The sequence below is a fragment of the Oxyura jamaicensis genome, chromosome 5 (assembly GCF_011077185.1).
Source record: "Oxyura jamaicensis isolate SHBP4307 breed ruddy duck chromosome 5, BPBGC_Ojam_1.0, whole genome shotgun sequence".
Classification (NCBI taxonomy): domain Eukaryota; kingdom Metazoa; phylum Chordata; class Aves; order Anseriformes; family Anatidae; genus Oxyura; species Oxyura jamaicensis.
This window is the reverse complement of record NC_048897.1, coordinates 48,711,932-48,725,324: the sequence shown is the minus strand read 5'-3', so window position 1 is coordinate 48,725,324 and position 13,393 is coordinate 48,711,932. Positions and strand designations below refer to the sequence as shown.

The 13,393-nt window shown below is 37.6% G+C and overlaps 1 protein-coding gene across 3 annotated transcripts in view; it reads left to right on the top strand.

Moving 5' to 3' along the window:
- PPM1A (protein phosphatase, Mg2+/Mn2+ dependent 1A) overlaps positions 1–11,050 on the top strand; it is a 32,148-nt gene extending 21,098 nt beyond the window's left edge. For 2 of the 3 annotated variants that reach the window (XM_035328328.1, XM_035328327.1), the window contains exons 4-6: positions 820–928; positions 3,017–3,074; positions 5,267–11,050. In XM_035328328.1, the coding sequence (XP_035184219.1) occupies positions 820–928; positions 3,017–3,074; positions 5,267–5,314 (215 nt within the window). In that variant the 3' untranslated portion in view covers positions 5,315–11,050. The remainder of the gene's footprint in view (positions 1–819; positions 929–3,016; positions 3,075–5,266) is intronic. The other variant, XM_035328329.1, reaches the window with a different exon arrangement.
- Positions 11,051–13,393: the final 2,343 nt, after the last annotated feature.

Below are 13,393 nucleotides of genomic sequence, written 5' to 3'. Positions count from 1 at the left end.
GTTACTTTTTAAAATTTAATACAATCCCTGTTTAAAGAGAATCTTTCCAGGAGTGGTACAGTTAATCTCTTGAGAGTTCAAATAAAACTGTGTGCTTACTGCTTTAAAAAAAAAAAGAAAAAAAAAAGAAAACAGGTCTAAGAATAAAATTACAGAACTAATTCCCTAACAAATGTGACTGTGGCTACAGTACAGAGTCTCTTCAGCCAAAAGTTGGGGCGGATCAGCTTTAAATAACTGCCCAATAGTCACACATTCCCCAAGTTGAGTGAAGAATGTCTCTTAACTCTGATGTCCCTGGCTTTTAATTTGTACGTAATAGTTCCTAACGTTTGCATGTTGCAGTCCTGCGGTAAGGTACAAGTGCTGGCTTATACAGCCACAGGAGTTATTTTTCATGTGTATGAACCTTTGTTTCTTGAAAATACTGTGCTTTCTCTGATGGTGATAATCTTTTACCTTCTATTGCAGTGATAAAGCTGACGTTAAGATTTGCCTCATGCCCATTGCATTTTGTTGGGAAGATAAAATAATAATACAGTAGGAAAGCCATTAAAGAAATTGTTTCCACTTGTATTAGGTAGCTGTATATTTCTAAAACCATTATGCATGTTAACAGTTAGCACGATATCTTGTGTCAAAACCATCGCAGGTTCTTTTTCGTACGGAACAAAGTTAACGTTTACCATGTTGAGTCTGGTCTGTCATTGATTTCTTATATTAACAGAAGTTAAGCTGCCTTTTTATAAAACTGAGTGTTTCAATCTTTTTAAGTTAAATTTGGACTGCACTTACAAAAAAAGTACTTCTGATTCCCAGAGATCATAAAGAAGCAGGGTGAAGGAGTACCAGACTTAGTCCATGTGATGCGTACGTTAGCAACTGAGAGCATCCCAAACCTCCCGCCAGGGGGTGAATTGGCAAGCAAGTGAGTTCACATCAATGTAAATGTGTTGGTTTTTATTTTATTTTATTTAAATTTAAACTTAACATTAAGGCCACTCTTAAAAGGGGGGGGGGGGGGAATCAAAAATACACTACAAAAGATGATGATCTGATCTCTAGGTCTGATTATTGAATTGCTCTGAATGAGAAGGGACAGTGCAAAACGGAGTTAACTTGTCGATCACTACTAAAATTAAAAGTCAAAATGGAGTTTGGGGAAGGGTTTTTTTTAAGGGTGGCCTGAGTGTCTGTTTTTTTTTTTTTTTTTTCTGTAATTAACTGGGTTTTCTGGGTGGGAGGTTGTGTTTGAAGATGCAAAAATAATGCACTGACTTTAGTAGCTACTTGGAGATGTTCTGCACTTTAGGAAGACGTGCATACGATGTTTTGCTTGGCAATTTTTCTTGTTTGCAGCTAAGGCACTATTGTCATTGCTTGAAAGTTTGCTTATGCATCTCTCTGCTTGTGACAAATACGAAAACTCTATAGAAGTCTATCAAAGTTAAGTAGAACGTTATATTTAAAACTTTAAATAGGCTGGCTTTGTCCTTTAGTTCAGGGCTGGTGCTGTGTCTCATAAATAGATGTTCAACACTTAAGGGAGAGATGTACTTAGCTCTTTTGCACACCAAGTGCTTTTTGGTTCAAAGGATTATTCATGAACCTGTACTGTGCAGATTGAGCACATGTGCTGTGAACGGTCTATTTTTAATACCTCACAGCATAATTTTATATTATTACACCAAAACATGGTCTGTGGGCACATAAGTGAGTAAATGATGACCGAGTTGTAAGGATGACTTCTACAAAATCGTTCTTATATTAACTCGTAAAAGAGATTGCTGTTTTATATATAATAGTAGCATCTTTTTAGGATGTGTTGCAGTCATCTTGAAGTATCGATGAGTCAGTTATTCATGAAAGATGGCACACAAATTGTTTATCTCAAGCTATTTTGGCTAGCTCTAGCATCATGGTTGTGGGGAAGTGCAGAGGTCACTGAAGCAATTGACTTCGGTGTGATTATGTGCTTTAGTGCTGCTAGCTTGAATAGAGACTCACAAAAGTATGGATTTAATTGGATGTTAGCGTAACTCAAAGCAGTAATGACAATTTGGAAGGAAAACAATGCTTTTCAAAAACTTGGCTTTATTTAGGATCAAAGATACCTGTTGCAGAAAGATGAGAACAGCTTTCCAGTTCATACGTGCGATGTACTTTGTGTACTTTGTTTTATTGCTTTAAATTCAACCTCTTTTTCCGTGCCGTATAATCATTCACTAGATTCACTGTGATGTTTATACTGCTGCCTGATATTTCTTGACTTTTCATTGTTGCAGGATGATTATAAAGCCTGTCATCTGCTTTTTTCTTCTAAAACACTCATTTGTGATTCCTCTGCATGTATTCATGAGCATTTAAGAAGTGTTTTTGAGGTTTGTTTTCTATCACAGTTGTAGTTTGCTGCTTTGTCATACTTGGTTCTGCAAATAGGCTATCTGAAAGAAAATTGCTTTTGAAGTCCTGTCTGTGGCTCTTCCCTTTTGTTCCCTTCTTTCTTTCCAGCTCCCCTTCCAAAATTTATTCCTTACGTGCTGGGCAAGGCAAAGGCTTCCTCTTCCTTCAGCCTCCCTCATTTTTTTGTGTAGCAATTTTCAAGAAAACCTCTTCTTGAAACCCTCTGGAGCCCTCATAATATCTGAAGGTGCAACTGCAGTGTTCATTGGGCACGCAAACGCCATGGCATTCAGCTCCTATCACGTACTCAGATGCCTGCTTCCAAAGCCTCAGAGACATACCACCAAACAGCACCGCGGCCTCATCTGAATGTCTGTGCTCTTCTTGTTCTGAATGCAGAGTGCTCACCAGCCTTGTTTTTCATAAGGGCTTTAAAGGATTACCTTAGCTATGTTTAGTGACACTTAGCAGTAACTTGCAGTAAACTTGGTTCTGTGAATTTAAAACCTTTAAAAGTTTGCATTTGGAATTACAGTTTTGCTTGGGGACTTTTTGACTTAAAAAGACAGAGCCTTAAAATCTTGTTGTTTCTTTAATTTTTTGTTCCCTCTAGACGGAGTGTGATTGAAGCTGTTTATAACAGACTGAACCCCTACAGGAATGATGATACTGTAAGTATCTTTTTCCCCTGCATTCTTTCCTCTGACCCCAGTAATTTCAGCTGGTTTTTGTTGTTTTGTTTTTTCAAGTTTGACGTTTCTTGGTTAGAAGTCCCCTTCCCAAAAAAAGTGATAACCTTCTTGTGCTCTTTCCCTTTGGGCTTTGTTTTACGGTTGTTCTCTGATGCCTTCTGCTGATGGTGGTCTCAGAACTCCCGCCTGGTTGACTTGCTGGTTTTCTGGAATTTTGTGATTTGAATCCTGCCTGGACTTACAACTCTCAGTTCTAAGGATATATGCGTTTTCCAAATGCTGTGTGGAAGCACTGTCTTAATAAGCATATGGTTTAGGTTCTTGTCTGTCAGTGATCGGTTAGGAACCAATGATGAAGGGAACTCTGAAATATGAACAGTTGCATTTAGATCATTGGGAATAATGTTCAGTCACCGAAAGTGCTTTACTTCATAAAGTAGTATTTACTTCACGATTTACCTTTCAGCAAAAATTCCTTATGTGCTTAGATGTGACAAAGTGAAATGCCTCCAAACATGAAGTTGTGCACTGGATTTACAACCAAGTGCTTCTGTTTGTTTGGCTGTTGTCACGGTACCTTTAGCATAACAGTTCCTTAACACTGGCTGAAGGAGGATGCTTTATATTCAAAATACATTCTGTAGTAAGTTACTGCTCTATGAATGTACAGTAAACTTTGTTTTGTGATGGTGTTGTCAAGTTGGATTCGGAAATTTGCATAGTGAATAGCTGGCATGCCGCTCCTGCATTTTTACTCACTGCTGCTTTTATTCTTCATCCTTGCAATTGGAACAAACATAGCCATTTTAGTCTTCCGTATAATGGTTCTCCTTTGCTACTTCTGGTCTTGAAGGAAAATCTGGAGGTGGTACTCTTGCAAAGAGTAATTTTAGTGATCTTGGCTTTTTTACTACACCTCCATGCCAACTGTTCTTTTGGGTTTGTAATGAATTCTGTGTGCAAGTTTGAATGAAGGGTGCAGAAAGTTAATGCTAAAAAATTGTCATATGTGGCATTGCTAGAGACTTAATTAGCCTCTTTCCTTTGAAAGGAATCAGTAAGGCAGTGCTTCCAAAGAAGAGTGGTATTTCTACCTCCTGCAGTCTCAGCAGCGATAGGGAAGTGTAGTTACGGAAGCACCAGCAGAGACTGTTGTTAAAGCCCATCATGTCTCTTAGTTATTAGGGGAAGGTAGCATGTCATGCTGAAACAACCAAAGATCGCTGTACACAAGCAGCTTGCTCTGCTGCCTGAGCTGCTGACTTAACTTCTGCTTCAGCTACTGAGCTGTGGTCACACTTCTTAGCTGTGGTGTTAACGTACGTACCCGACGTGATGGAAATGAGGCTGTTAGATTGTTCCACATTCAGCCTTATCTAAGTGAGAGAACAGGAAATGGACACAAAGGTAAATGGATTAAAAACCACTAGAACTTAACTATTTGATTTGTACTAGGATTGTTTTTTAACTGATAGCAGGAATCAGTTAAACAGTTTTCAGTGTGATTTCATTTGTCAGCTATACAAGATCCACCATTGTCTTTGGACCTAAACAGGCCAAATTTTAGGGATACTCAGATGTTGGACACATGGATGTAATGCCACACAGTGTAGCCATACAGTTATGACTTAGAGTATGACATGTCTCTGTTTTAAGTTCTATGTTAGGGAATTTTTATGATTTCTTCTTGCAGCTTTATTACAGTCAAAAGTTAGGGTTTCCTGCAGTTACCAAAACTACACTTCTCTATTTAAACTTAAATTATAAGCATAAAATTCATCTGAATTATAACTAGGTGTCAGTTGATGACTGTCTTCCTCTGCCGTGAGGAAGGACTGAATTCACAAAGGATGGTAATGGTAAAAAGAAAAAGTATGAGGTACATCCTGCTGTTTTGACAGACCTGTGTAATAAGTATTCCCTTTTGTATTCCTTCTAACTACTCCGGGAGTGCTTTTGAATATTGTTCTTGGGATGTTATTATGAGGATTGGTAAGCATTTTAGAAAACAAGTGGTCAGATTTTGAAACATCTTTGTACCTTAGTGCTTCATTAATAAAATGTATGGTTTTTTTTTAGATGTTTGTGAATGTTATTTCTGCTATTTCTGAAAGGGGAGAGAAAACAATCTCCTAAAATGATTTAAGTTTTTTTTTTTTTTCCCTTTTCAGTCTGGATTATCCAGAAACTGCTGTAACTATGGGCAATCCAGACTTTAAAGGGTTCCTTCTTTTTTCTTTAAGGATTCTGCCTCAACTGATGATATGTGGTAAAACTGCTCATCTAGCTGTGGAGTTCATGTTTCATCCTTCAAATGAAAGTGCAGCCCAACCTCAGTGACCCTTCTTAACATCCATCCTCAATATTAATTAAAGAAGGGAAATATGATGTGTTGGTGAGAGTGACTACAGCAGAAAACTACAGCAGTACGACATCTAGCCCAGGAACTGATCTCTTTTGTAAAACAGACTTCTGTAAACGTGATTTCAAACCATAATTCATGTTGTAAATCAGACTCCAGCAATTTATGTTGTATGATTTTGTTTTTGTAAAGTGCAATTGTCTTTGTACAAAATGCTCATATTTAATTATGAATTGCTTTAAATCACTATAAAGGTTAGAAGAAATGTTTGGCTTGTGTGATGCAACAATATATATATCCCTTTAAATTCATGTTGTGGTTTTGGATTGCAAGGAGCAGCAGCCTAGCCAGCTAGGTGCTCAAGAGGTGCACAAAACTGTAAAGATAACTTCTTGTTTTATACAAAAGCTGAACTCGTGAGCAACTTGCCAGGAATCAGTGTGTGAATTTGCTCAGCAAAGGACGAACAGCGAAGAGTAGTGCACTTTCTTCAACAAACGTATCTCGTTTTCTTGGAGGCACTCCTGCTCTCACATTGAGTTAAAGGGAGTTCCGATTTTGACTTCAGTGGGAGTTGAATCACGCCCTATTAATAGTATCGTGTTCATACGCATATGAACCTTGGGATTAGAATGCCTTGATTCTTTGCACCTCTTTTTTCATTAACCCTTACCTGAAACTACTAATCACTGAGCACGAACAGGCAGCTTTCTACATACAGTAGGAGTCTGCAGCATTTTTACAATACTGATTGGCTGGGTCTGCTGCTGTTCCGAGTAAAATACTCTGAATTCCATTTTATCAATAAAGCTTGGTTTAACAAACAAGAAATTTATCCATAAATGTGTAATTCCTTTTTTCCTGCCTTTTGAAATGTCAGTGCCATTGTAAATGATATTTTACATGTGGAAGAATATTTTTATTAATTGGTAGCCCATTTTTAAAATGGGAAGAATTTTAATTACTGCCCAAGACATAGCCATATGCTAGAGGATGAAGTGGGATTAATGTTACCCTATTTTTTACGAGTGTGGGTTTTTTCAGGCTTTTTTTCTCCCCACTGAAGATGTGCATTGGTTTGAATTTGCCTACTGTTTGATAAAAATACATTTGTCAAAGCCTGACAATCTTTAACGTTTTATGGTGTGTGTTTTTAATTGACCCACTTACTTAGAATGAGAGACTAGTGGTTAAACAGTACTTGTGATTTGAGATATAGCATGTTGACAATATTTAACTGTTCGTTGTTTAAAATTCTAATTTAAAATTTTATAAGATAATAAACTAATTTGATTTAAGCCTAGCTTTCTCCCATTGAACATGCAAAATTAAGTTTTCAAGTCAGTCGTGTTTGCAAAACTGCTGTTTTGTGCACCTTGTATTGTCTTTTTTGGTTGAGAATATTGTATTTAATATGTAGTTTACTCATTTAGTAGGCAGATTCCCCAAAAGGAAAATCAGTAAAACAAGTAGATTGTAACATTTACTGCGGTTAAACAGAATCAAGACGTGGTGTATAATTACTTTTTGATAGGAAAATGTAGTACAATGCATTTTGCTATATGTCTTTCCCTAACTTTGAAATATACATATTTGTATATATAGCCTTAAAACTAATGCAGAGTTAGGGAACACTGAACAGTGAAAAAGTAACTTATAGTGTCTTGGAACTAAGTATAGTATATACCAGCAAACTTTTCTTTTATCCCTCTTGTCTATGTGGGGTGCTTAAAACGTAACTTCATTGTATTCAGTTTGTAATCTGTTCAAGCATGAATGAAGAAAACATAAGCACTATTTGTATTTATAAATTTATAGCAATTTTTGCTTAAAGAACCAGTTCCTTACCTACCTATGAATAAATGCTTAAAATGTCTAATTTTGTTGTAGAGTGCAAAACTATAATAATGTTAAGTTATAGCTTCACAGGCACCTAATTAACAAGCGTATTTAATACACGGCGTATTAGTGCAAAAAGCTAAACTCAGTTTAGGACTAGGTGGATAAAGTTCTGTCCTTTTTCGTAGAGACTAAAGTTTAGTTTTGGAAACTGCAAAACATTGAACTGGACTGTGGAAACTTTGAATTTTAAACTTTGAGAATCAGAAGCAAAACTGTGGTATGAAAAGCCATACTTCAAACCATAATCACTTAAAGCGTCTCAGTGACAAATGATGTATTTGAAGCCTCTTCCTATGAGGTCTCCTAAAGGTTAGGAAGAAAATAATTCTGCTATTGCTGCATGTGCTGTTACGAGGTTTGATGGTAGCAGAAGAAAGCCCGTTTCAGGCCTTTCTCCCTACCACCTACGTGCAGCATTTTGATGAGGTCAGAGCACTGAATCTATTACGAATGCATAAACACTGCCATTTTAGATACAGAGTTGTTTGATGACAAAATATTAAGTATATAAAGCATCCTAGAAAAGAGTCGAGCTGTACTTTTCACTGCTCTGAAAAGAAAAAGAAAAAGGCACTTTTGCACCTTTGTGCATCTCCTTCTTGCACCAGAAACTTTTTGTTAATTGCTAAAAACATTAGCACCTCAGGGGCAAGGCAGCAATTTTTTTTTTTTGAAGTATTGTGTGCTATTTATTTCCCTCATGGAAAACTATTCCTGTGTGTGACAAAAATGAAAACTGTGTGGTGTTAAAAGATGTATTTTTAAATACATGTTCAACTAGGATGGTCCCAATTTGCTTTTTTTTTTTTTTTTTTTAAAAAAAAAAGGAAATGATATTTGTAAAGCTACTTCACTTCGTATGCCATGCAATTTTGTTTTCCTTCTACATCTGACAGCTTCACTGGCTTCAGTTTCTGTGAGTTTTGTTACAGTCAGATTAAATGTTTCACTGATCATTCTGGGAAAGTTACCTGTACTGCTTTATAGACCACTGTTTCAAACAATTCTCACTAATTCAGCATTGAAATGTGCTCAAGACAGAGGCTTTCTAAAATGTCCTAGAAACCAGTGTTGGATTAGCTACATGGAATTATGTTAAGCATGGTCCTAGACCTGCAAGGCCTTGTAAACCCGTTGTATCAGCAGAGTCCTGGTACGTGTGGTGAGTCGTGGAGCCAGGGCCTTTCTGGTGGCTGCTCTTGGCTGGTCAGCAGGCGGCACCACACGGGCCTTGATGCGTGGCCATCACTTATTTCCAGCAGAAGTCAGAGCTGGAGAGAAATTTCATCTACTTGTCATGAAACTGTGATGAGTTGGGGTAATCCTAGGTTGTCTCCTACTAGCAAGATGCCTGAAGAATATAAAACAGCAGATGAGTAGTGGTAGCATTGACCTTGGCAGTTCATGCAGGTGCTGAAGCTAATCATTTTAACACCTACTTATGATGCTGACTTGAATGTCAATTAAACTGTTTATTGCAAAGCTGATACTGTCTCAACTGTAGAGGTTAGATCTGAGCCATGTTGCTTAGTTCAAGAATTGGAATCATCAGGGTGATTTAACCAAATTGGGGAACGGTTTTCACTGCAATTCATTCCCTGCTAGGAATCTCATCCTGACTTGTTGCACTGGGGTAGTATAGACTTCCTATTGCATTTTTTTAATTATTTATGAACTAAGGATATAATTTTGTGGTCAGTTTATATCAAGACTGAGCTATCTATCACTGTAAGTCTGCTCCCACTGCCCTTCTTATGCCAGCAGTAGCACTTACATGGCCATGCAGCTAGGAGCAGAAAAGAAAATCTGTACTCAGCCGGACAAAGTGATATTCCAGTTACCCTGTGCTAGCACAGGGCAGGATGTGGGGCGAGGACGGGGCTGCGAGCGAAGGAAAGCTTGCACCACCTCTTCTGGCACAGTTATGGAAATTCCACCCATAGTGCAGATAAATGATGGACCTGTGTAGGGAGCATCGAAGCCTTTGCAGATCTTCCTCCACTCTGTACTTAAACATTTTAGTTTGATCAACGTTCTTTTTCTTAAAACTGGAATAGTGAAACTTTGGTTTTAATGTCTTGTATGTGAATTCCATGCTGACAGACTTGCTTTTTGTTGGCTGTCTCTATGTGTATGTAGCTCCGTCTTAAGAGATAGTTAGCATGGCTGTCACAATTAGATTAATGGCAGGGCTGTCAGAGTTTACCTTATTTAAATGTACATCAGGATTTCATCATGCCAAGGTGTTCACCTCCATTTCTACATGCACGTTCCTGAATTGCTTTATGCACAAATGACTTGGTATATTTAAATTTCTTGATATTTAAAGTTGGCCCTCTCTGAAACAGGCTAACATTTAATTAATGTTACCCTTTTCCTCCTCATTTGGCAAACTCAGGGTTTTAATAAAAACCTGATGTATCTTGCGTAGGTTAAGAAACGGCAAAACCATGTAGATCTGTAGAGCTATATTTTACAGTTTTCTGTAGGAAATGGAAGTGCTATTCTGTGCCAAGCTTCTTGAGGTGTAAAAATGTCTTCAAGATAACTGGTATAGCTCCTTGCTCCTACAGCTATGTATGGTCATGACCCAAGCCTTCATATGATATCACAGGGTGTAAAGTCTCTACTTGGCTGAATAGATATTTTTTTTTAACTCTTTATGTACATCCTATTTCCAGGATGTTGTAGTGCATAAAATGCATGCGATTCCCAACTTTGAGCCAATAAAGCAGTGGAAAAACAGAGCAAAACTGAAAGGTAACAACCTGGGCTGAGTACTTGGACTGACCAGTCCATGAGTGTTGACCAGAGAATCTGCTCTTCAGCTGGGTTTTCCCTGAGCTGCTTCTGTGGAGCACTCACACAGTCTGCAGGTCTCAGGCATGTGCCTTCTGAAGCTTTTTTTTTTTTTTTTTTTTTTTTTAACCTTTATTTTGCTTCAAACCATTTTTGCTTTGTAAATGAGGTAGCAGTCAGCTGGGCTGTGACATTTCATCCCAGAAGCTCAAGAAGCTGTAGGAAAATGTAAAGCTTTTCATTAGACCCATGGATCACTAAAAGCTTTCAAGTGGAGAAGAACACAGAGCATGCCAAAAGTAGAGATTACATCATCTCCTGCTGAAAAACAGTGTCCAGGAAAATCTACAAATATTTCTACAACTTACTTTTTAGTACATGGAGAAGTCTGGCACTTTAATCTGATTGTGTCTTAGTTGTCGACCTACAGTGGGCTAGGTTTTATACCTATTCCTTGCTTTATCTATGTTTTCATTTGATGGTCCTTCTGTGTAGCAGTGAAACATTTTTTCCCATCCTGTAGACACTTTTATTAAAAAAAAAGTCTTTGCTTCCAAGCTAAGAGACCAGGAGTGATAATGATGTCTTAGGAAAAGGGTTTTGAGAGAAGACTGCTTTAAGTAAAAAAGCAAAAATCATAACCTTTGCAACCACAAAGTCTGGAAAAGTGGGCTTACCTTAAAGAATGCTTTTTATAGAATTAATGAAATAGTTCTACTCTGAAAGTTTCAAAACTTCAGTAGAGATGGGATGATAGGTCAGATTTCTACAGCACATATTGTTTTAACCTAGCCAGATTTTTATGTTTAACTCATATTGATTCGTGCCCGAACACTTTTTAAAATATCACTAGGCATCTGCTTTTTTTTGTTGTTTAAATTAAAAAAGAAAACCGATGGTCCTTACTACTGCATAACTAGTAATTTGTTTGCAAGGGTGAGTGCTATGTCGGATAGCAGCATTTTTCTTTAAGAGCACTACATCCGTACTTCTCAGCTCACTCAATAACATTGAGCCAAAACTGAAATTCATTTTTGCTTCCATTAACTGTATGGCTCTGAAGAGCTGGTGGGAGCATGTGGTTTTGTGCAGCTAAAGTAGACAGGACTTGATACATATTGTGAGTAAGCCTGCAGAGTGAAGGAGATGTCATTGTTGTTTCTTTTGAGAAATATCTTTGTGAAGAAAAATGAGAAAACTGAGACTGACAGGTCAGAAAACATTACATCCTTTTACTTCTATTGATACCTGTAGACTGAGGTCTTCAGAGTTTAATTTCACTTGTATTACTGAATTCAACTCAATCTGAGCAGTGGAAACATGAGTAGCCAATTTCATGTTCGCTGTTGGGGTTTCAGGCTGAAGCACAGTATTTTTGTTTGAACTACAAGGGAAAACTGAATTAAGATAATCTTGGGAAAATCAGGTATGCACTTCACAGCCTGCTGATGTGGATGGAGCATCACTCGCAGTATATAAAGTTTGCACAAGTATTGTTGGAGCTTTAGCCCGTTATAATTAAAGAGAAATATAATCTTTATTCTGTTTTGGGTTTGAAAATGCTTTTCAAATCCAAAGAGGAAGAAGGGGCCACCTTAAAGCAAAATGCTAGGTTAATTGGAAGTAACAAAGTCCTAATTCTGTGAAGGTGTAAATCAATTTTTTTTTCTTGTAAAACAGCAGAGGGACATTATTTAAGAGGTTCAGTCTTTCATGTAGTGCATTTGGCTTTAAAAAATAAATAAAAGGATGGAACCCAAAATGAGTTACATGGATGGGAAAGCAATGAGGCCCCAAACCTCTAGGAATACAAGTGCTGAATATACATAGCATTGCTTCCATGTCCGGTAATGGGCCTACCGGCATTTTTAGGGGAGCTTTTATTCTTACTGAGTGGTTGATGCCAGATTCAGGTCTGCTGCAGGCTGAAATTTCCAGATGTGTGCATTGGAAGCTGGGCGTTATGCAATAGTCCCCCCACGTCGGATGCCTGTTACCACGCGTTCTGCTGGTTCGTGCCGCGTAAACGCTCAGATTCTGGCAGCTGGGACTTGCTAGCATACATTTAATTGTGTGCTGTATGTGGTGCTGTGACTCACAGTGACCTCGAGTACCAAGAGTTGAGTTGTGTTTATTAACCGGATCTAACTCTTTGGTGCCAGGAATCTAGGTTTTAGAGGAAGTGCTGAATTACACAAATGTCCGCGGCGAATCGTGCCCTGTAGATCACTGCTCACAAAACCGAATGGCTTTGGGTAATATGAGACACAAGCCAGGGAATACGGGATATTTGAGAAGTGCGAAGTTGAGTACGATTTCCAGAACTGGCTGCTTTATAAACATTTCAAAGCAGAGATTTGGGGTTTTAGCATCTGTCTTGTTACTAAGGCTCTGTACAAACATGCTGAATTAGAGAGTTTTCACCTGTCTTCTCACCGGATTGACTCCACATCGTCTCATAAAAGAGTCTCGTTTGTAGTGACATGCTGTGCCTGTCTTTTTAGAAAATTCATGACTTCTTTATATCTATTTTGTGGAAAGTGTAACTTTTTCAATGATGACTTGTATAAATGTGTGTTACGAATGGAGAGATTCAAGCTTGAAAAGCATGTTTGCAGAATACACAGCCTCATTGTGGAATTTATAAATTTAACAGAGTAATATACAAGAGCGTAACTATTTTCCTTAAGTAGAATGTATAACAATATATAATAATAAATTATTCTCCACGTAGTTCACCCACTATTTACAGTTTTACACAATTCAAACTGTGTGTTTACAGAAAGTTCAATAAATGTATATTTTGTACTATGTACAGATTCCTGGTCCCAAAGAAAATGTGTGAACTTAGTTTCTAACTTAACTTTTGAGATTGTATTTTTTCTTTTTGAATCAGTTGAACAAACTGCGTTATGCCTGTTGATGGTGGAGGCTTGCATTGGAGTAAATGGGAATTGGAAATATTTCTAATCTACAAAAGTGATTCCACTAAATAAAACGGGCAATTACATCGTGTGTGTGTATTTGAGTGGTATGCTATAAACCATTTTCACATGTTTTGTCACTAAATTATCGATTTGATATCAGCCTTCATTCCAGTTTTTATTCCAAGCTCGTTCTATTAAAACGGACTGTTAAGTGCTTATTTTCATCATTGGTTAGTCATAGAAGTAAAAATCCCCCTCTTCACTGTTTTCCCCTTACATGTTGAAATTCCAAGATCAAGCAGCGAGCT